This window comes from Linepithema humile, chromosome 3 (genome assembly GCF_040581485.1).
Source record: "Linepithema humile isolate Giens D197 chromosome 3, Lhum_UNIL_v1.0, whole genome shotgun sequence".
NCBI classification, from domain to species: domain Eukaryota; kingdom Metazoa; phylum Arthropoda; class Insecta; order Hymenoptera; family Formicidae; genus Linepithema; species Linepithema humile.
The window spans coordinates 16123298-16147596 of NC_090130.1; the positions used below are offsets into that span (position 1 = coordinate 16123298).

A 24299-nucleotide genomic window follows, 5' to 3' on the forward strand; every position below is an offset into this window, starting at 1 on the left:
CCGTTTGAGTTGGTAATAGGCTCAATCGAAAGCGCATACCTAAGATATATAAGGAAAGTATGCTTGTTTTTGCTCTGTGTAGATATTTACACTAATAAACCTATACATAATGCATATACATATAATACATACATTAGATTTAGTTATTAAATTATAAAAATTAGATTAACTTTCTATCTAATTCATTAAACATCTGGTTTTAAAAAATGAAAAATATATTGAGAAATATATGTTTATATTTATGTTATACAGGATGTCCCATTTTAAATTACGCACCTGAATATCTCGTCAGGGGAGCCACCAATTCGAAAATAACCCTTACAAAAGTTGTTGGGTTCGGAGGGGGACATCCGATGATGACATTGGTTTAACCTAGGGTGTACATGCCAAGGTCATATGGAGGTCAACTTTGTTTTTTTTAATGGGACATCCTATTTTTGATTCCAAAATCTAATAGCTGGTGTCAAGAGCTTTTCAAAACACTATAATGAAGTTATTTTTCATTAAGTACTTTTCGAGTTATGAGGCTTGTAAATTACAGTATTTTGACATAAAATATAAAATATCTTGTAAAACATTCAGTTTTTGAGAATGTTACCTTAATACTTTTATGCACAAAATAATGAGACAAATGAATTGGTATAAAAAAAACACATTGGTTTAAAAAAAAAGTATGCAGTTGCATGTTGCAAATTACATATTTTGTCTTGAAAGCAACTATGTGTTTTCTTTATACCAATTGATTTGTCTCATTATTTTGTGCATAAAAGTATTAAGGTAAGATTCCCAAAAATTGAATGTTTTACAAGATATTTTGTATTTTATGTCAAAATGCTGGAACTTTCAAGTCTCATAACTCGCAAAGTACTTAATAAAAAATAACTTTATTATAGTGTTTTGAAAAGCTCTTGACACCAGCTATTAGATTTTGGAATCAAAAATAGGGTGTCCCATTAAAAAAAACAAAGTTGACCTCCATATGACCTTGGCATGTACACCTTAGGTTAAACCAATGTCATCATCGGATGTCCCCCTCCGAACCCAACAACTTTTGTAAGGGTTATTTTCGGATTGGTGTCTCCCCTGACGAGATATTCAGGTGCGTAATTTAAAATGGGACATCCTGTATAAATGTTTATACGTATTTGTAGGTGCAGTTCAATTAAAATACTCGCAAGCTACTGAACACGAAATTTCGGAACCAATTAAATCATGGCTTTGTCATGCAACTAAAAAAAATAAAAAAACTGAATGCTGCACAATAAAATATTTAATACTTTTTTTAATATTTTGTTCATGTGTATAATTTATACATAATATTAGCAATTTTATGTATAAAATATTATGTATATAATATTGTATATGTATGTATATGTATGTAATATTATGTATGTAATATTATTCATATTAAGTTATAATATTTAATAATATTAAGTTTATTAATTTATATCTAACACTGTGACTAGTGCAATTTTGAAATGTACAAGACGTATCTTTAGTTTTCGTTTTTATATATACAAATTTTATTTTTATTGTGACTATTTTTACATTATTTAGTAAATAAAAAATTTTAAAAAAATTACATATTTTATAATAAAATATGCTTTAAATGTACTATTATTTATATTACTTATACGTATTTTACTTTTTTTGAAATGTGTCTATTTCTTAAAATAATATAATATAATAGCTTTTATTTTTAGAAATTTTGCTAATAATCTTTCCTTATGCTCATAAAGATACTTACATGTCAAATGTCTATATAAAATATAATATAAAATAAAATATTTGAAAAAAATATGTATTTTGAAAAAATGTTTCAAAAATTGTTTAGTTTTAAAGGAGTAATAAAAAGTAGTAATGAAACAATATCTTGATACCCACACAGCACGAAAGGTTTCTATAAGGTTTCTGAAAGGTTTCATGAAAGGATTGAAACCTTTAAAAAAGCTTTCAAAAAAATATTTCTAAAATGTTTAAATGTCCGTTTTTGAATCTATCAGTAATGTTTTCAAAAATCTTTTATAAACCTTTCCATAAACATTTTAAAAACATTCCTTCAAAGTGTACAGAAACATTTAAAAAAACCTTTTTTTAAAGCAGTATGTAAAAGCTTTTAAAAAAATATCTGGAAACGTTCTAAAAACCATTCTTTAAACATTTTTATAAGTATGTTATAAATTGTTTGAAAAACCTTTCAAAAAATGTTTTTAAAATGATTATATGTCCGTTTTTTAATCCATTAGTAATGTTTCCCAAAATCTTTTATAAACCTTTCAATAAATGTTTCAAAGACGTTTTTTCAAAGTGTATAGAAACATTTTAAAAAAGATTTATACAAGCAGTTTGTAAAAGCTTTCAAAAAAATATCTGGAAACATTCTAAAAACCATTCTTTAAACATTTTTATAAGTATGTTATAAATTGTTTAAAAAACCTTTCAAAAAATGTTTTTAAAATAATTATATGTTCGGTTTTTAATCTATCAGTAATGCTTCCAAAATTCTTTTATAAACCTTTCAGTAAATGTTTAAAAAACATTTTTTTTAAATATATAGTATTATTTAAGAAAACTGTTTTAAAAGTAGCTCGTAAAAGCAAATAGCTGGACACGTTTTAAAAATGATTTTTAAACTATTTTATAAATTGTTACTGGAATCTTATAAATATTTCTGTAATTACTATTTATCAAAAAATATTGTACCGATATTCAAATGTTTTCTTGTTAATATTTATAAGTAATATATATAATTTTTTTAGATTTTACATCTTTTTATGAAAGCTAATAATAGAATAGTTTTGTTTGTTATAAATATTTTTATACATTATTTTATAAAAAAAAGTCGATTTAATTTGCTTCCAAACATTTTAATTTTTATACCACCTCACTAATAAAAAATTTGAGGTTTACGTTTTTAACATATGAGAAGATAACCGTTTTAGAATGCATCATAAAGTATCTAAAAATATTGTAGAAACCTATATTGATAAATATTTTTAAATTATATGATTAAGTTTATATGGTATATATTTAAAGAAATATTCAGTTTGGAAATGCTTCCAAAAATGTAATTGAGAATGTTTTAAAAACCACACTTTCATCATTTTTTAAAATGTTTTATAAATCTTTTCAGAAACCTATCAAAAAATGTTTCTATAAATGATTTTTACGTTGATTTTGCATTCCTCTGTTAATGCGAAGAAAACAATTCTTTAAAAAATGAGACTTTCCAATAATTTTTTTTATTTTTTATTATAAAACGAATACAAAACACAAATATTAATTATAATTTCAGTTTCTATTAGAATTACATTTTTACTACATAACTATGGCAAAATCATTAGTACATTATATAATTATAAAAAATATGCATCATTAATACTTTACATAATAGTACTTTAAACATTAGCTGAATAAAATAGTAAAGACAATTTTTTTTAAAAACAAAACCTTTCAATATTATGATATATCATTTTTCTAATTCGACAACGTTACTCTTAAATTATAAAAGTTTAATTTTAAAATCCATAAAGTCTTATCTTCTTACATACTAATATAAATTATATAAATAATACTTCGTATAATATTATTCGCTATCTTCATCTGCTAATGACGAGAGTTGAAGGGGAGTAAATGCCTTTCTTGACGGCGTGCTGTAAAGAAATTTTTTTGTGTAATTTATTATGAATTTTAATTCAAATTTGAATTTAATTTATTATTTTAAAATTACTACCGCGATTCAAATTTATCATCAATCTTAATGTCAAAATATTTAATTTATATTTATTTTAAACAAATTTCTAAGTAATAATACACTTTTATCGGCGATTAAAATACTGAGAATCCCTTTTAAGTTTGAAAAATTTCAATAGTTTAGAGATGTTATACTTTGTATAAAAAGATGATTCTTTAGACTTTTTTGTTAACTTTAAAAGTTATTTACTAATTGATAAGTTTGGAACGATTTTCTATAAATACGTGGAAAATTATTATTAACTTACCCTACACGTTTCAAACGAGTTTGTTTTGAGTCCAGATAACTAGATATTTTTTTTTATGGCTTCTTCAGTGATTGCCGGAAATAATTGTTTAGCTGCCTCTAAAAAAAATTTTAAATTTAAATTTAATGTTATGGTACCTCTTATTCTTACAATGCCCAATTATATATATTCAATTCGTACCAAACATGCATTTACAAAAAGATAACTCCTTAAAACTTTCATTCTTTATTTTAGTTTCCTGATTAATCTTTTGACCAACAAAGCTGTAATTTTTTAACGCACTATCTAGTATGGTTCTTTGGAAAATGTTGCTAATAAAATTACCCTCATTATTTCCTCCAATACTTTTCATATAATCAATCTGAAAAATAGTTATATACAAACTTAGTATTTTCTATATAAAAATTAAAATTTGTAAGCTTTATATTATTTAATGAAACCAATCAACCATTTAAAATACCATAAAAGGTAAAATCCAAACATCTAAAACATATCGATGAATTATTTTATTTACGCGCATATTTATGATTTTAAACGTGACTTTTGTTCGTAAGTAGAACATAATATTTGCAATAGCAATTTTTACTTAAAAATTATGTGTATCATATATAAATAATTTTAACAGGATAGTGAAAGTTTTGCATAGACATTTTTTTCAAATGTATATAAAATAAGAGAAATCGCATCATACAAGATAAGCATGCATATGATAAAGTGTGAAAGCGGTGGCAGTAGCGAAATGGAAAGATGCATCAATTTCGTTCAATATAATTGTAATGTAATTGTACAAAGATTAGTAAAGCATCAAGATATTATAGCATTCTTGCACCACTTTTTTTAATTACCTATATGCATGTTTGTATACACAGGTTTGTATACACAGGTATATTGGTATTGTGCAATTCACATTTAGTACAAGACACACCTATATGGAAAATGTAATTTTATAATTATTCTATGTACAGTCAGCGGCGATTAATTCTGTCACCCCCCGTTTGAAAATATTTTGCGCGCGAACAAAATGTGGCAACAGCGCGTATGGGATAAGCTGTAGTTTGAGCAGTGGGTGTGTTCAAATCACGGCTGATCGCATACGCGCTGTTGTCACATTTCGTTCGCGCACAAAATATTTTCAAACGGGGGGGGGTGACAGAATTAATCGCCGCTGACTGTACCTATCACATAATATTGTGTACTATTTTTTTAACATTATTGTTTCCTCCTAGAGAAAGCTTTTGTGATAGTATATTTTTTGGGTTTCGAAAAAAAAGATATAAGTTAAAAAACATATGTTTTGAGGTTTTGAAGAATTGAATTATAGTGTTTTTAGAAAAAGTCTGTACTTACCACATTTAAAGTGAAATTTTTACGCATCAATTTTTGCTCTAGTTTTTGTATGGTCTTGTTAGGATCACCAATAGGAAAATATTCCTCACATAATTTTTGCTGTGTAACTGAAGAAATTGGAGTATTTGACGTAGCTCTCATTTCATTTGACACCTTAAGTGATTTTATTAATTTGTCAGTGTTTTCTTGTTTCAACGACAACTGATGTAGATTTTTTAATAGTTTTGTTTGCTTTTCTAAAAAAAAAAAAAAAATTTTTTACATTATATAGTTTTGTAAAAAATGTTATCAATTTTGTACTATATTATTATTATTATAATACTACAACTGTTAATATATTATTACTTGATATATTACGTAATACTTCTAATAACTGTGAATTAGTAGGTTCAACAATTTTTGACTCTACACTTTCAGGCTTTTGTAAAATTTTTTGACCCGACATTCCATCATCCGAATCAATGGATGGACCAGCTTAAAAAAATATGCAATATAAGTTAGTTGAAAATTGTCTTGTACACCGTAAAAAGTACCGATTGAAACCGCCTACATCATTTAAGGCTGATAATCTTGTAACTTGCGTTGAACGATATGAAAAATGTATTAAATGTATTACTGTACTTTCTCACATACAGTGTTATATTATCTTTATATGCAACACGTGATTTAACATCGTTGAACGTAAGTTTCAATTTTACGATCTTATAATTAATACGAATGCGAGGGAAGCTAACAATTACAAACGATGTAACGCGAAAGTTTAACGCTCTCGGTAATAATTCTCCCTTGGTACTTTTTACGGTGTAATAATTCGATGAAACGTAGCTTTATTCATGCAAGTAAAGTTTTAGCAATATTTTCAAATCAAAATAATTTTATTACTACATATTTTATGGACTACTTACATTCTATAGTACTTGCGAGACTTCTTTTATCAGACGCCGTAAGTAATTTATTGTACGATGAATTAACATCTGATGATTTGTATCTTGGCAATTCCATTTCGATCTCACCTGAAGTAATGCTGTTATCATCAGAATGTTCGCGTGAGTTATACTCATCACTATCATCATGATCAATACTAAAGTCAATTTTATCACATTGCGTCTTACTTTCTCTTGTCATATTGTTTACGTTAAGTGTAGGTGGTACGTATGAGTTTTTCTGATTTACATTTTCATCACTTTTATCAGTATCTTTGAAAGATTTTGATGCAGATGTTTTATCGACCTTACTTTTTTTTGTCAATGGTTCTTGTACATAATCTTTCATAGATTTACTCTTTCTTTTAGCTCTACTTGTTTTTAATTTTATTGCATCATTTGCATCACTTAACTCAGAAATACCATCAATATTCAAAAATTCAGTAGCTTCTATGTAACTATCTACAATTATATTAATTATATTAATAATTTATACCTACTTTAATAATTATATATTTATTATGTATTTCAAAAATTACCATTTTCTTTGATAATTTTTAATATGGGAATTTTTTCCCAATCATTTTTAGGGATAATCTTATCTATTTTAGATTGTTTTAAATTTACAGATCCTTCTGGAGGAATTCGAACATGTTTCAAATCCTCTGTAATCCACAAAGAAGGATACACTTTCTTTTTATTAGAAGAATCGTGAATAATAACATACTCCTTCATTGCTAATTATCTAAAACATTAAACAAACAATTCAGCACTATTTTTTCATTGATTTGGACATTCCGATGCTCTAAAAATTATTTTTTTTGCTTCCTTGAATAAGCTTAGTGGTAGTAATTTTTTTTATTAAAAAAACATCATAGAAATATGTTTTCATGTTATAGGGATTAAAATATTATTAAAATAAACGGGTGTAAGTACGAATGTGCGTGCGCGTGTGTATGTGTATGTGTGTCGCACCCATATCTCGCAAACCTCGGCACATTTTTTTTTGTCTTTTTGTGTATATAAATAGATAGTACAATAAAATTTTAGATATATACTTTATTAGTTACAAATTTATAACCCAAAAGTGGTCTTTAAAAATTAGTTTTTTAAATTTAAAGGTTTTGTTTAAAATATAATTTTTATAACCTAAATATCACCGTTTTTCAAATTGTTACCTACCATTTATTTAACTTAACCTAACAATTCTAATGTAAAAATGTAGGAAATATGAAAAGTGACTTACGTGACTACATGCTGTGTCTAGGTTCTATATATGTATATACAGGGCGTCTCATTTTAAATTACGCATTAAGATTTCTCGAAAACTATGATAGGTATGGAAAAATGTTTCAAACAAAAGTTGTATGGATCGGAGGGGGACATAAGAAGGTATCACTGATTTGATCTTGGGTAATGTCGTTAAGGTAAGATTAAGGTCACATTGATTTTTTTAAATGGAACACTATATTTTTGATTTCAGAATCTAATAGCTGATAGCAAGAGCTTTTCAAAACACTATAATAAAGTTTATTTTTGTTAAGTACTTTTCGAGTTATAAAGTTTGAATTTTGCAGTATTTTGTCATAAAATATAAAATTTCATATAAAATATTCAGTTTTCGGTAATTTTACCTTAATACTTTTATGCAACGAATAATGAGACGAATCAATGCGTAATTTAAAATGGGACGCCCTATATATATTTACACAGGGTAAGATTTGGTTCGTGTTTTATTTATAATAATAATTGAGTGACGAAATCAGTTGACTTATCGTAACTATTATTAACCAGACTTTCAACTAATTGGAAAGTGTAGAGTAGGATATTAAAATTTTTTAATAGATTAAATATACAACTTCACTGAGAGAATTTTAATGCGATTTGTTTTAACTAGATTAATCTTTTAAATTAAAAAAATTTCATAACGCATCGATTACATGATAATTAGGTACTGCAACTAATATTATGAATAAAGGCAAAACAGAGTCAAAAAAGTCAACATTATTATCTTGTTTCTAGTCACTTTATGCAGAAATACTTATAAATTTATTTTATTATTGTTGATAACAATATTTCACATTAAAACAATAAAAATACATCGATAAAAATATTATTTGATTTTTTTTATAGAAAATCATATCATATCAATAAAGTTGTTTGTATAAGATAATTTATAGCAATACTGTTTAGAAAAAAATATTGCATAGAACTTTTTAAGATATTTTTTTAAAACTTTCTTTGAAACCAAATAAAAATCTTTCATGAAAACTGCTAGGAAATGTTTTATTAATGATTTTCTCACGTTTTAAAAAAATGTTTTTAATTGGTGTATAAATATATTAAAAGAAAAGTTACAGATATGTTTTAGTAATCTTTCCAGAGTCTTTTTACGTAAGGTTGTTCTAAGATTTTCTCAAATATATTTATGTCTTTCTACAACATGTTTTGATTTTGAGGCCAAACGAGCTTAATTTGTAGGTCAAAAAAGGATCGATTTCGAAGCCGAAAGATTTCGATTTCTAAGTTGAAAAAGATCCGATTTGTAGATTGAAAATGGCTAGATTTTTAGATCAAAATGAATTGATTTCTAGCTTGGCAAAGGCTTTCGATTTCTAATTCGAAAAAGAATTAATCTGTAGGTCGAGAAATAGTCGATTACGATGTCGAAAGTGCTTGATTTTTAGGTTGAAAAAGGTTCGATTTTTAAGTCAAAAATGGCTGGATTTTTAGGTCAAAATGAGTCGATTTCTACATGGGAAATCATTGTAACCTTTTTTATTTGCATCTGTTTTATGAGTTTTGTCGGCATAAGATAATAGACACAGAAACATCTACGTACAACTAAATATATAAGTCATATATTGTTCAAAATTTTTTATATATATTATTACATATTTTATAACATATTTTATTTAATATACAATTTATTTTTCAAATGTTTCGAATGTATGAATTAACGGATTGGTTACATAAACATTTCCCGCACAGGGAATTTTAAATACTTTAGCATTTATGCAATCTAAAGACCAACTTTTAATACAGTTTTCAGACTCTTTTACAATTTTAATGCCCAAAGAATCGCTTGATAAACCATCTGTGGTGAATAATTGGTTTTTATTCTTTAACTTTTTTCCTATGATGTATACAATATCATTACTTTTAGCAATATTCAAAATATTAACAATAGATCCATTTTTTAAAATCACACAATTATTTCTGTCATCACTAATATCTATTTTACATGATGGTGTTATTAACATTTTAAACTGCGATTCGTATTGACGATCGGTAGTTAACATTCCATTATAATATTGTTTCTCAAATCGAATATCATTATTATCAAAGCACTTTTTAAAATTATGAACTAATTCATACTCTCCAATTCTTCTTGCAAGTTGTTGCAATGGCTTCTCTCCTTTTCTAATAAATTTTTTTAAAGAGCAAATTTAATTTTCAAATGGGAGGGTGCTGTAGAAATCGAGAGGACCAAACTTTTGTACATCCTTACTTAAATGTATCAAATTGTGAACATTATATGTTACATTTTCACGACCATAAATCTTTTGAAAATCGTAAACAAAATAAAGTAATAAATTTTCAGCAAATTTAATATTTTCAATGTTTTGTATTAGCACTTTATTTGACAATATAACAATCGCAGTGTGTAATTTTAAAAAATGTTCGTAAACTTTTGATTTCAAAATATCTTTCAATACAACCGGACCAAAGTAAATCAGAAAATGTCTGAATTCAGTGGCCTTCCAAATTTTATAATATTTTAATGATCTTGAGCGTCTGTTAAATTCGAAAGGTAGTACATACTTTAAATTTTCTAACCTTTCTGAAACTAATGCTATTTGTTCTGCAGATAGTTTATACATTTTACTCCTTCTGCCTTTATCACCAATCCAATGTCGTATTAACTGTTTCATAACACCAAGATAAACCAAGTGCATACAATCTAAAGTTACATTGGAAACTAAGCCTACTTTAGGCAATTCATTTAAAATTGTAGATCCACGTTGATAATCGCCTAAATACTTTAAATTTTGAAAATCATTATCAGATCTTAGTAAATCGTTACATAGCTTCAAAAGACTTTTAAAGGTTTTCACTGGAAAGCATACACAGTTTTCGTAATCACCCTCAATAACACATTTACTACAGCTAAAATAGCCAGAGGGATACTTTGTGCACAAAACGTACGATTTAGCCGGAGCATCGCAATTGATAATTTTAATGAAGACTTTGTACATTTTGCATTATGCAAGAATCCATCATTTATAAGTTGTTTCGCTTCTTCTACGAACGATCTTAACAGATTGTTTTGATCTTCAGGTTTGTGTTCACCATAATAAACTCCAGAAAGGTGTACAATATTTAAAAGAAGATCTTTCAGTAAAATTAGCCATAGACCTTTTTCATTTGATCTTCCTGTAATCGGAGCACCATCAATATTAACGGAAAGATTAACGCTATCAAATTTGTGTTTGAGTAAAATTCTACATTCGATTACTGTTTGAACAAAATTTTTAACTCCCAAGTGACAGTATTGTCCATTTTCCATATTAACAATATTTGTCATTCTAGGTGTTTTTAATAAAGTACGAGAGTCTTTGGGAAAAACCGTATCGGTATATTTCTTTAGAATGATTAATAATGCAGCAATAGCGTTATGTTTTATTTGAAAATGTATTGCCCATTCAGCAATTTCTTTTCGAAACTTATCATCCTTTGTCACTAGATTAAAAAAGTCATACACATCTTCATCGTCATTACTTTCGATGTCAGGAATGCTTTCTGCGTCACTATCGCTATAACGATAAACGTCATCCTCAGAGATACCACTCTCATCGTCTAAATCATTACTATTTTCACCATCTGAATGATGTAAGACAGAAGCATCTGCGTTTAATTGTTGAACGTCAGAGTTGTCACTTTCGTATGTATAATTTGAATCGATGTAGCATATATGCGGTACAACATTGATTATTGGAGATTGGGTGCCACTTTGAATTTGTGGTTGCAAATTTTCACTTTGCATAGACGATTGTTCGGATACGGTACCTTCTACTGCCGATTTGGAACTAATATTTTTATTTTCTACAACCGACGTATTTTCAATTTCCATTGAAAATGTGGTATGTACTTCTTCATTTTCAGAATCATTATCTTGACTAGAAGTTGAAAATGTATCAATATCACGTAAATCTTCTTCCATACGTTGACGTGCTAATCTTCTAATATGTCTTTCGGATATAGGATTATCTTTCGCTTTTCTTTTTCTTGGCATTTTAAAGCTATTCTGCAGATAAAATTATTATACTATATTACAATCGCTCTTCTTCGATTATACACTAAGATTGTTAAGACATGCTTAAAAAACATGCCTTATACAACTACTCAATAAAATGTCTACTCAAGACAACAACAAAATAACCGATGAAATTTTGAAATTGGTATTAGTTGTAACATTCTAAGATGAAATCATTAAACTATTGTACGATTTCTTTTTTTACTATACAGTAACCTTCTAGAAGAACATGCTTGCAAAATCCATCCATTTCTCAAACTAATAAATAAAATGTATATTTTAAAAAAGTTGCACAAAATACCCAATAAAATGTGTACTAAAAAAAAAACTCAAACTACTCAATAAAAGTAACTACTTTTCAATTGCTGCAGAACACCAAAAAAATCGATGAAATAAGTGAGCTGATACACATTTTCAAATTGTCTACATATATATTTATGTTGAATTCAACATTGCATACGAAACTGCAACGAAATCGATCTCGAAATCAAGTTTGCAAGCTCCGGAAACTGCCCCGAAATAGATCCTAAAAATCTCTTCGTATCAGGTAAATCGGGTCGAATTGAATTCGCTGTTTTTCTCTAGGGGCTTTGAAATAATATATTATAAACCTTTGCAATATATTTTCATAAAGCTTTCTTTGAAATGATTCAAAAACCTTTCATGAAAGTTTTCTCGATAGAGTTTCTTAATACGTTCAAACGTCAAGGGTGATTAAAGAATAAAGTACTTTTAACAATTACATGGTTAAAAAAAATAAACTAATTGATTATTTATTTATAACTTTTAAAATATGCAAAATTGTTGAAAAATAACTTTACATTCTGATGTAGAATGGTAGAATTAGTCGAGAAAAGTGGTTAAATGACCGTTGTATGTGCAAAAACAACAAAGTTGTTGCACTTTTTCCTGAGTGAAACAGTTTGACTCTTGATCATTGAAATTCGGATCTTTTTCAAAAGTGAGCGCTCGAGACTAAAACTGTTTTACTCGGGAAAAAGTGCAGTAACTCTGATGTTTTTGCACTTACAACGGTCATTAAACCACTTTTCTCGACTACTTCTACCACTCTAAAGCAGAATGTAAAGTTATTTTTCAACAATTTTACATATTTCAAAAGTTATAAATAAATAATTAATTATTGTGTTTTAAATGTTGCAGAATCAATTAGTTAATTTATCTTTCACTCGCTTAAACTTTAATGCCCGATTCCACCAATGTAGATTAACTTTAATCTCAGTTCAACTTACTCTTTATCTTTTTCTAATTCTTAGAACTAGAAAAAGATGAAGAGTAAGTTGAACTGAGATTAAAGTTAATCTACGTTGATGGAATCGGGCATAAGGGTGATTAAAGAAATAAGTCCTTTTAACAATTTAACGTGGTTGAAAAAATTAACTAATTGTTTTTGCAACAAAAAAAGACAATATATAATTATTTATTTATAACTTTTGAAATATGTAAAATTGTTGAAAAATAACTACATATTCTGATTTAGAGTGATAAAAGTAGTTGAAAAAAGTCCTTTAATAACCGTTCTAGTCGCAAAAACAACGAAGTTGTACTTTTTTCCGAGTGAAACGCTTTTAGTCTTGAGCTCTTGCTTTTGAAAAGGCCCAGAAAAAAATGCTTTAGTGCTTTTTAACAATAATAAAAAAAATGTAAAAATGTATGCCTTACACTTTACAATTTATTATAATCTGGCAAAGATACGGCGAATAAATTGATCGGCCTAATTTAAGAGATTATTCTAGTTTAGACGTTAAAAATGCTTGCTATGCACACACAAACATACACATCTACCCAACCAAACCTAATTTACTTTAGATATTTACTAAAATTAGTATATATTTTGACAACTTTGAGTCAAACTTCTATGATGTTTTGTAGAAAAAATGAAAAATATGTAATAAGTGGAGAGAAGGAAAAACTACATAACACACACACAAATTATTTTTCTATTTTGTAATTTTTCTTTAGCATTTACTGAAAGCCAGATATAAAGATGCATATTTTACTTTATATTTATCATTCATAAATAGACTGGATAAAAGTGATCAATTTTAGAAAAGTAAAGAAGAAAAATGACTTTGTAACTTATTTAAAATGTAATAGATTTATAAATATAAACATTTTATTATGTTAAAAGATCACAAAATAGTTCTTTCTAATAATTATTTAACTTTTGTATTGTAAAAATTAAAACTATAAAATATATGCATGAAAACTTCAAAACCTAATTAAATTTAGTAGTTACTTTATAATATTTGTTTAATAATTAAATTAATAAATTATTAACAACAAGCTACAGAGCCCATGCTGGATTTTCGTGCTTAATTTATTGATATATTATAACAAACAATGTTTAGGTCGATCTAGACGTTTCGACCATTGGTTATGGTCATCTTCAGTAGTTAGTTCTTATAAAATTCGGAACATATTAATAAAATCTTCTTACATTCGTTACTTATAAAACTAATTTCGCGGATATTACAATAAATCTTCTTATTCGTTACTTTTAAAATTGTTTAGATGGACATCATCTCTTGAAAGTCATGCCCCTTCCAATAACAGCAATCTTTATATTATCAGGAAGGAAAACGATAATAATGTAAAACACGACATCGTTTTCCTTCCTGATAATATAAAGATTGCTGTTATTGGAAGGGGCATGACTTTCAAGAGATGATGTCCATCTAAACAATTTTAAAAGTAACGAATAAGAAGATTTATTGTAATATCCGAAATTAGTTTTATAAGTAACGAATGTAAGAAGATTTTATTAATATGTTCCGAATTTTATAAGAACTAACTACTGAAGATGACCACAACCAATGGTCGAAACGTCTAGATCGACCTAAACATTGTTTGTTATAATATATCAATAAATTAAGCACGAAAATCCAGCTTGGGCTCTGTAGCTTGTTGTTAATAATTTATTTGAATAATTTGAGCCAATATTACAATTTTTAAGTTAATTAAATTAATGTATGAAATAATATGTATAGATTACACTTACACAGAGTTTCCGATACAGATAGCAAGCAGCAAATTCAGGCAAAAATGGAAATCTATTTTGATGTTATAACGCTATATGCGATTGATGCAGAAACTGTAAATATGAAACAAATATTTAAAATTTGAATATCATAAAATATGAATTGAGAAAAGATAACAAGCAAGAAATAAGAAAAGGATTGTAGATAAGAGAAAGATAAGTCAATGCAAAATAATAAATAAAAACAACAAAGCTAGATGTATGAACCGATGCATGAAAACAAAAATTTGTGAATGCACAGGAGAAAGTTTTGAGAGCATGCAAGGTTAAAAGCACAGTAAAAATCACTATTTATAATGTAATGTACTTACAGTATTTAATGCAACCAGAGAGAAACCTGAGAGAGGCCACACTGCCATTTGCCGTACGACGCTTTCTCTAGGCCGTACGCTAGTGACGCACGTTCATTTTCGGCCGGCTTAGGAACTAAATAGCCACGTACATTTCTTGCATCGGTCAAAAAGCCTACACGTGAAAAAATATGACTATCGCATACTGTTATGCTTAATAACCCATTCGATTGCTCGTAAAAAGTTATACAAAAATTGTATAAACAAACTAGTTAGACAAACGCTGATAATTAAATAATTAATGAATGTTGTTCGGGAGCTGTGAAAAAAAACGCTTATTTTTCTTATAGAAAAAAAGATAGACAATCAATTGTTTGTAATATAATTAAAGGCTTTATGCTCATTCAGTTCCCATTAACGTTTTAAGAATAAGCTAATTGTTTTGACTTGGGCTAAAATTTATTCAAAGAAACCTTTCAGATAGCTTTTCATAACCTTTCCAGAACCTTTTCAAGAAAACTTTCTATGATATTTTCTAAAATATATTTGGATATATTTCTGTAATGTTTTCAAAAAGTTTTTAGAAACATAGAATTTATGGAAAAAACATTCTAATAAATATTACATAAACCTTTCAAAAATATTTTCATTAAGCTTTCTTTGGAATAATTTTAAAATATTTTTCGAAAGCTTTCTGAACAGGTTTTTTTAATGATGTTATAACATTTCTATTAAGTTTTTTAGAAAATATTACTGAAAAGTTTTTAATATATATTATAAAATATTTCAAATAACCATTTTTTAATGTTTTCTAAAATATTTTTCGAATAGTTTCTAAAATGTTTTTATGATATTTCATGTATTCTTTCTTTTTTTTTTATAAATATTTTTTGGAAATGTTTTTGTAAGGTGTTTTAAAGTTTTCGGAAAAAGTTTTCATGAAAGGTTTTTGTAATGTTTTGCATTTCTATCAGTAACCTTTTTAAAAGCTTTTTTTGTAACCTTTCTATAAAACTTTCGTAGAAAACTTTCGTGCTGTGTGGGTAGTGGTGTCATTAAAGCAAGATTGTCGTAATTTTTTAAAATATAAATTAAAACTTTTCGAGAGAGAAAGAGAGAGACGTTACTTATTAAGATTACTGTTTTATTGCTTCCTTAACTTAAAACTAAACAATTTCTGTTTAAATCTTCTTAAGAGGATGCTGGAGTGGCAGCCGAACTCCGACGCGAAAGCGCCATCATTTTGATGGTACTAAAAATGAAATGACATTATCGGCATAGCCTACGCCGCGTAGGTCCGTGTGTACGCATTTGTTTGTAGTGGTAACTCACTACACTGACGTGTGGTCTGTGTACGTGTGTCATCGGAAGTTTGTAAACAAACGATGCTTGTGCTTGTTTTCTCGACTGAAATTTTGTCGCAAGGCTACAATATAATGTCCAAGAAGACATAGGCGTATACAGGGTGTGAAATAAATATGAACTAAATATGACAAAATAATAAATGAAAAATATACATATAATACTATATATATCACTGAAGAAAAATGTCATATATACTTTTCTTATTTTTATCCTTATGTAATAAATACAAAATAACTAATTAATCAAATAATATATATAAATATATATATATATATATATATATATATATATATATATATATATATATACACATATATTGAATAAATAGTTATCTTTATTTTGATTTTATGTGATAATGACTGAAATAATGAGAGTATATATAATTTTAGTTACATAAAATACAAAATAAAAATAACTATATTCAATATGTATATGTATGTATTGAATAATTAATTAACTTATTTATTTATTTTGTATTAATTACGTAAGAATAAAAATAGGAAAAGCATATAACATATTTTTCCAATTAGATATATAATATACATAAATTTCTCAAATCAAATATTTTATCATATCTAATTTATATCTATTAGACACCTCGTATAAGTCTATTTCGTCTCGTATGTACATCATACAGCCATGCAATAGAATTTCAATTGCGAGAAAAAAGGTTAAATGACCTTATAAATTATCCGATAAAACATAAACAGACTACACGTAGTAAATTACTAACTAAAAGAAATACGTATTTCTTAAAATCTGCCAGTTTACAAATAAATCGTCTTTAGCTCTCTTTTTTCTAAACTGTCAGCTGACGTTAGATTGCCTTTGACTATATTTATTAAAAATTGTTAGCTGACGTTAGATCGTCTCTGGCTTTTGTAATTCTAAATTGCCAATCCACGAGAAAATCGCCTCTGGCTTGTCTTATTCTGTATTGCCAGTCCACGAGAAAACCGCCTCTGGCTTGTCTTATTCTGTATTGCCAGTCCACGAGAAAACCGCCTCTGGCTTGTCTTATTCTGTATTGTCAGTCCACGAGAAAACCGCCTCTGGCTTGGATTATTCTGTATTGCCAGTCCACGAGAAAACCGCCTCTGGTTTGTCTTATTCTGTATTGCCAGTCCACGAGAAAACCGCCTCTGGCTTGTCTTATTCTGTATTGCCAGTCCACGAGAAAACCGCCTCTGGCTTGTCTTATTCTGTATTGCCAGTCCACGAGAAAACCGCCTCTGGCTTGTCTTATTCTGTATTGCCAGTCCACGAGAAAACCGCCTCTGGCTTGTCTTATTCTGTATTGCCAGTCCACGAGAAAACCGCCTCTGGCTTGTCTTATTCTATATTGCCAGTCCACGAGAAAACCGCCTCTGGCTTGTCTTATTCTTTATTGTAAGATATTTTTATTACGTCATATGCTTTATATATATAATGTATATTATGTGCTATATTATCTATATTTATATCAAAATATTTTTTTAAAATGACATTATTTTGTATACTCTTTTTACAATAAATGTATATGATATATGCCATATTTTTTATTTCTAAAGCATAAAATATAAAGATATTTTTAATTTCTTGTGCCTATCATTTGTAAAAAAATCTTGATAAAAGAAACAAGATTAATTTTGCGACTTGCAATAATCTGTTTCAATATATGCTTTTTTTAAATACTTACAATTAGCCTTATTTTATGTGATTAACTTGGTATTTAAAATACGTATCAAAATCGAAAATGTATTTCTATTACAGTAGAAAAGAAACATTCTTGTCTTACAACCACGGACTTAGGAATATAGGGACAGAGCACCAGGCCAGTTTGTAGGCCGATTTGGTGTTGCGGGAAACGGAAGAGGGGAGTATAAGTTCAGCGCCTCCTACTGTGCACGCAAACTAACAAACCCGCCAACCTTCAAATTGATAAGGACATCGCACACAAAATGACATAACTGCATATGCATAGCATAAAATCGTTTCAACCAAGCATCTAGTATAGCATCTAGTATAAAGGCGTCATAGATCACTCACTTGAATGCTCATTGGTCAAGACGGTGTTATGCTATGCATATGCAGTTGTCATTTTATGTGCGATGGCCTATATAATTGAACAGTTTTATTTGTATCGTGTATGTACGTTGATAGATACTTCTTAATATTGAAATTGTATAAGGGAAATAGAAATTTAGGAAATAATATTAGTATTCGAAAAAATAATAACAATAAATAAATACATATGAATTTTTTATAAGATATTTATTATAATTTGTCATATTTAAAATACATTTTTTACATGCCTTTGAAAAGAACAAGTTTATTTAATTTGTGTCTTTCGCTTTTCGCTGAATCATTTGACTTTAATCCTACATAAAATAATCTTATTTTTATATATTTTTGGGCCACCGCTTTGCACAGCTGTATCCTGTGATTTTCAAATGGAGATTGATCATTTGAATGATGTACTAAATTATCAAAAATAGTACGATTATCTTTGATATGAAATAGTACAGCAGTCAAAAGCTAATCCCCATTAAAACGTTTTAACATAAATTTACCTCCTGATTCATATAATGCTTGTTTAATAACATTTTCAGCCAATCGACAAATCTTAAATGTATCTTGGGATGGATATATTAATACACCACGAGTTTTTTGCTTAATTAAACCGTTCCGCAAACAATCATGATCTCCGTATAATGCTGCAATACATATTTCACAATAAATTGATGCCTTCAATTTTCTAATGACAAATCCTGCAATGTACGCAATGATTCGCTCAGAAAATTCGGAAACTACTCTAATGTCTGGATAATAGCTGTGATCGTTAATTATAGTCGATTTGTTGGTTGTATAATTCAGCATTTTTACTGTCGGAGTTGAACAATTAATGATTTGCGATGGGCTTTTTTTGACTGTTACATGTAGAATAGAGATTTTTTCTAATTCGATGCAATTTCCATTACTTGATCTCAATTCGGAATGAATTAAAGTTTTTTTGAAAGCGCTCTTAAATTGTCTAGCGGTAGGGTTGTTATTGCTTCCTCCACATAAACGAATGCATCCAAAATACAATTCGATATGGTCCTGAGATATTTTATAAGTCGGAATGTATTTAAATTCGGTACTATCTCTGCACACATCCTGAAATAAACCTTTTAAACTTTCAATGCATAATATAAATCCTAAAAAGCCCATTTTACGCCTACTCTGAACTACCAATTTTTCATCCGTGGTTCTTAAACCAAAAATGTACGCTTTACATTCATTTAATTTTTGTATAATAGCTGTACTGTTTTCTAAATTAATTGCTTTTTTGAATCCGACTGATCTAAGATTTTTTGAATTGAATATATCAAAGAGATCGTTGAAAATATTTATAAATTCCGAAGTTGCCGCAGAATTTTGAAATTCATGTAATTGTAGGTCTTTTTCGCATACTTTCAATGCATCAGCTACAGATTTACTGAAAACCTGAGCAGCAAATCGTACTTTCATTTTTTGTAAATGATAATTGATGTGCGTTTGTCTAAGTTTATTACCTAAATGTAATCCTTCCTTTTCTTGAAATTCGTGTAATAGCTGAATGAATTTCCACGAAATGTGTTCCCCGCGTTCATTTAAAAACCATTTCATATCGCCAAAAGCGTTACGAATTAATTTTATTGCATGACAAGGATCAAGAAAGATAAACACTTTCTCTTTGGTCACGGGATGAGAAAACCATGTCTGTAACATATCAAAATTTAGTAGATTCTTCTGTAACAATTTAGCCATAGCAATATTAATAGGTGCTCCATCAAATGTTAAGCATTTTACTTTTATAGAAGCTTCATGCAACATTGTTAAGGCTTGTAAAACGAGATTTCGCTTCTGTTCTGCATTTATACCATTTATAAAAAAGTACCCAATAGGTATTTTCCATGCACCATTCATGCAAACAAATAAAAAAACCAAAGCGTCTTTCGCTAGGCATTCTTTATCACTTTCAATATTTGTACCCATATCAGTATAACCGCAAAACTGTTTCCCATCATACTCAATATGCTGTCTAATAGACATTTCATCAAACATTAATGTGCCTATTAAAGCGTAAGGAGTATTTTTAGCACGTTCCCTTATACTTTCAAAAGCTTCAAAACAAAAACCAGGATTGCCATCGATACATTGGTACCATCGAGAAAGTGTTTTTACATGAGGTAGGCAAGAATTAAAATAGTTACGAACATAATTATAAGCCTTAGGTGAGTAATAATGCAATGTCAATGCAAACAATCTCAATTCAGGTGAATAAATTTGCGGAACTGTCTCTTTCTTACCTTTTTTAATGGCTCGTTTTAAGAAATGGGCATTAGAAGAACTGATATCTTTCAAGATATCCACTTGATGTTCATCCAAATACTTTTCTTGCAAAGTATGTAGTATCTCTACTATTGAAGCAATTTTTTTCTCTTGTCGCTGAACTTTTTGCTTTAATGCTGATACTGTCTTCGAATGTTGTTGTGCCTGCTCTTTCAACATCTCCCGCAACGTAGTTTTGCGTGGTGAGTTAAAATGAAAATTAGGCGAAACAGCTGTTGCTTTGTCCACTTTAAATCGGTTAGGTGATATCGATGTTAATTTTGTTTGACAATGTTGTATATCTGACTCAGTCTCTGCAATAATAAGTTCAATATTAGTTTATATTATATTTCAATATTTTACATCACTCATTCCTACTTAACTTACACTCGCTTAAACATGACATTTATATTTAACATTTTATTTATATACTCACTTATTTCTTCCTCATCAAATCGGCATCGTTTTGGTGAAAATGTTTCTTCACTGACATTAACTGTGATTTCCTGTTGGTCCACCTTATAAGGATATGATAAATTAGAAGATACAGTAACTTCTTCACTAAACTCTTTGGATGCATTTTCGATTTCGATTTCAGTCTCATTATTGTTATCACTTACTTCCATTAAAGTAGTATGTGGCTGTAAATGAATTATTTGATTTGCAATAATAAACTGAACAGCATTGTTCGGTATAACGCCTCAATTGTATACTTACAAATGGAATACTGTTTGGTTTAAGGTGAACTCTATTTACCGATCTTCTGTCAAACGCTTCTTTTTCAAAATGTTCTGAACATAAAACTGGTATACTTGATAACATTGCTTCGGTTAATCCAATATTAGTGAGCCATATTTTCCGCGTGGCTTCACATTTTGGAAATCTAAAATACATGCATATAAAAAATAAAGTTGAGTGTTTACAAAAATTTGGAAAATATAACTGAAGAGTATAAAACACAATTATTATATTTTATTTTTTTTATTGTTAATTGATTTTTAATTTATAAGAAAGGTACCTATTATTTATTTTTCTACATTTTTTACTCACCTATGAAATGTTACCTTATTGCTACATGCTTTTCTTCCTGATTTGTTGGAACAGTTTTTTATTGCACATTTTACCATTGTGCTTGCACAATATATAGTTATTTCCAAAAAACTGAAAATTTCGTTTTTCGCTGATGTTATCGTTCACAATATAACGTAACAATGTACATAAATATGTCGAGGCTAGGTTAGCGCGTGAAAATGTAGTTACAGAAAAAATACGGTACACAGTAGGTGGCGTTGTTACTAATCATTCCCCTTTCGTCTTTCCCAACACCCCGCAACTTTTGTGCTCTGTCCCTATATTCCTAAGTCCGTGCTTACAACACAGAGAAATGGCAAAATATAATATTGTCTAAAGTACAGTTCAATAAAAACTGTTAAAATTGAACATTTTATAAAACCACTGTAATTTATGAAAAATCAGAACTATTATTTTAAAAATATAGACATATTTCGATGTGTGTTTCAAACTACACATTCAAAAATCAGAGAATAATTTAATTCTGCAAAGTTGTGCATAATGTCAGTGGAAAAGTGATTTATTTGTTATTGCATATACATGATATTTTACCATTCTTCTATGGTGTAAGACTACAATGTTTTTTTTTTTTTTTTACTGAATTAGAAATTAATTTTATATTTTGATGCGTATTTTAGATACCAAGGTAAACGCATAAAATAAGACTAATTGTAAGTATTTAAAAGAAGTATATATTGAAACAGATTATTGCAAGTCAAAAAATTAATGTTTTTTTTTTATGAAGATTTTTTTACAAATGATACATACAAGAAACTAAAAATACCTTTATATTTCATGCTTTATAAATAAGTTATATGACATATACATTTATTATAAAAATATATACAATATACAAAATAATATTAACTTTTTACATAGATACTTTGATGACTTCTGTTGCCGGTGCGATAGAGTGAGACACGTGGAGTAGAGCAAAGTTTTTGGGGTGACGTGAGAAGCGAGAGGAGAGCAGAAGGAGGGGTGAGAGTGAGTGAAAGAGAGAGTTGAGGTGAGAGAGAGAGTGTGTGAGTGAGGGGAGTACGGGGCGGAGCAGGGAGAAAGGGAAAGGGCAAGGAAAAAGGCGACGGGTTGACAGACATAGGACAGACATAGAATATAGGACATTGAGACGGGCACAAACGGGATAAAAAAAGAGAGCAAAGAGTGTATAGAGAATAGAAAGTAATAGGAGTAGGGGACTGGTAGCGACACAGTGGGATGGAAAGGAAATGGGAAATGGCTGAAGGAATAAGAGAAGCGAGAAGGGGGAGAGTGAGATGCGGGAGTCATGGATGTATAGAGGAGATGTGGAAAAGGAAGAGGGAGGAGGCATGGGAAAAGGAGGAAGGGGAGGAGAAAGAGATTTTTATTAAAAGTAAAAAAACAATTAGATCACCGGGAAAAAAAGAGGAAAAGAAAGAAGGAGAACAGAAGGAGATAGAGAAGGGAGAGGAGGAGATAAGGAAATGGAAAGGGGAAATGGAGGGGGTGATGAAGGAGGTGATGAGAATAGGGCTGGAGGATTGGAAGGAGGAAATGAGACAGATGAAAGAGGAAATGAAGGAGGGTATAAAAGATATAAGAAGAGAGATGAAGGAGTTTAGAGAGAGGGAGGAGGGATGGAAGGAGGAGAGAGAAGAGATGAAAAAGCAGATAAAGGGATTGGAGAGGAGAATAGAGGAGATGGAGGGAGAGGGAGAAAAGAAGAGGGAGGGGAAAAGGAAAGAAGAAAAAAGAGAAGGAGAAGAAATGAAACTAAGACTGAAAGAGATAGAAAAGAAAATGGAAAGGAAAGAGAGGGAAGAGAAGAGAAAGAATTTAGTAATAAAAGGAATAGAGATGAAGGAAGGGAGAAGGAAGGAAGCGGTAGAGGGGTTAATGAAGGATATAGGAGCAGAGGTAAAGATAGAGGAGACATGGAAGATAGCGGAGGACAGGGATAAAGGAAGAGAGATAGTGGGGATAAGGATAGAGAATGAGGAGAAAAGAAGGGAGATATGGGAGAAAAAGAAGACATTAAAGGGTAGAAAAAAAAGGATAGTAGAGGACTGGACATGGAAGGAAAGGAGAATGAGATGGAAATTAGAGGAGAGGGCCCGAGAAGAGGAAGGAAAGGGGAAAAATGTATGGGTAGGGTATGGGAGAATAAGAATAGATGGACAGTGGTGGAAGTGGGATGAGGAGGAGGAGGTATTAAGAGATGGAAAGGGTAACATAAAAGTAGGAGGACAGAGGGAAGGGAGGAGGGAGGAGGAGGGGAGCACAGGATAGAGGAAAGAAGGGAAAGGGGTAAAAAGGGGAAGCGGGAGGAAGCGGAGGAGAAGGAGTGGAGAATAGGGTTCTGGAATGTGGCAGGAGTGAGAAATAAAGATAAAGAATTCTGGGAAGGATTAAAGAATTGGGAGGTAATAATACTAGTAGAGACATGGATGGACAAGAAAGGGTGGAGGGTGGTGAAAGAAAAGTTACCAAGAGGCTACGAATGGGGAGTACAAGTAGCCGAAAAAAAGAATAAAAAAGGAAGGGCGATGGGGGGAATGATAATGGGAATAAAAAAGGAGATGATGGAAAAAGAAAAAAAAAATAGAAACG

The 24299-nt window shown here is 29.1% G+C and overlaps 2 protein-coding genes and 1 pseudogene across 2 annotated transcripts; 1 reads left to right on the plus strand and 2 right to left on the minus strand.

Moving 5' to 3' along the window:
* Positions 1-386: 386 nt before the first annotated feature.
* On the minus strand, positions 387-15803 carry LOC105671231 (uncharacterized). The gene is made up of 10 exons (XM_067352254.1): positions 14958-15803; positions 14608-14700; positions 6811-7016; positions 6461-6733; positions 6254-6361; positions 5694-5822; positions 5349-5584; positions 4182-4362; positions 4002-4099; positions 387-3653 (listed from the first exon to the last, which is right to left on the minus strand). The coding sequence occupies exons 3-9, from the start codon at positions 7004-7006 to the stop codon at positions 4041-4043; spliced, it is 1182 nt and encodes a 393-aa protein (XP_067208355.1). The 5' UTR covers positions 7007-7016; positions 14608-14700; positions 14958-15803; the 3' UTR covers positions 387-3653; positions 4002-4040.
* LOC136998894 (uncharacterized) lies at positions 8202-13373 on the minus strand (annotated as a pseudogene).
* A 7140-nt stretch (positions 15804-22943) lies between the features above and the next one.
* Positions 22944-23978, plus strand: LOC136998992 (uncharacterized protein PF3D7_1120000-like). Its single transcript, XM_067352385.1, has one exon. It carries the CDS (start codon positions 22944-22946, stop codon positions 23976-23978), a length of 1035 nt encoding a protein of 344 aa, XP_067208486.1.
* The last annotated feature ends 321 nt before the right edge of the window (positions 23979-24299 follow it).

What these genes read in the sequence shown, in the direction of transcription:
- LOC105671231 (XM_067352254.1), bottom strand. Translation starts at nt 7,006, where the DNA reads ATGAAGGAGTATGTTATTATTCACGATTCTTCTAATAAAAAGAAAGTG. An exon ending in AGTATTACGTAATATATCAA is followed by an intron (nt 5,585 to 5,693) that starts GTAATAATATAT and finishes TTTTTTTTTTAG; the next exon opens with AAAAGCAAACAAAACTATTA. An exon ending in AAAATTTCACTTTAAATGTG is followed by an intron (nt 4,363 to 5,348) that starts GTAAGTACAGAC and finishes ACTATTTTTCAG; the next exon opens with ATTGATTATATGAAAAGTAT.
- LOC136998992 (XM_067352385.1), top strand. Translation starts at nt 22,944, where the DNA reads ATGGCTGAAGGAATAAGAGAAGCGAGAAGGGGGAGAGTGAGATGCGGG.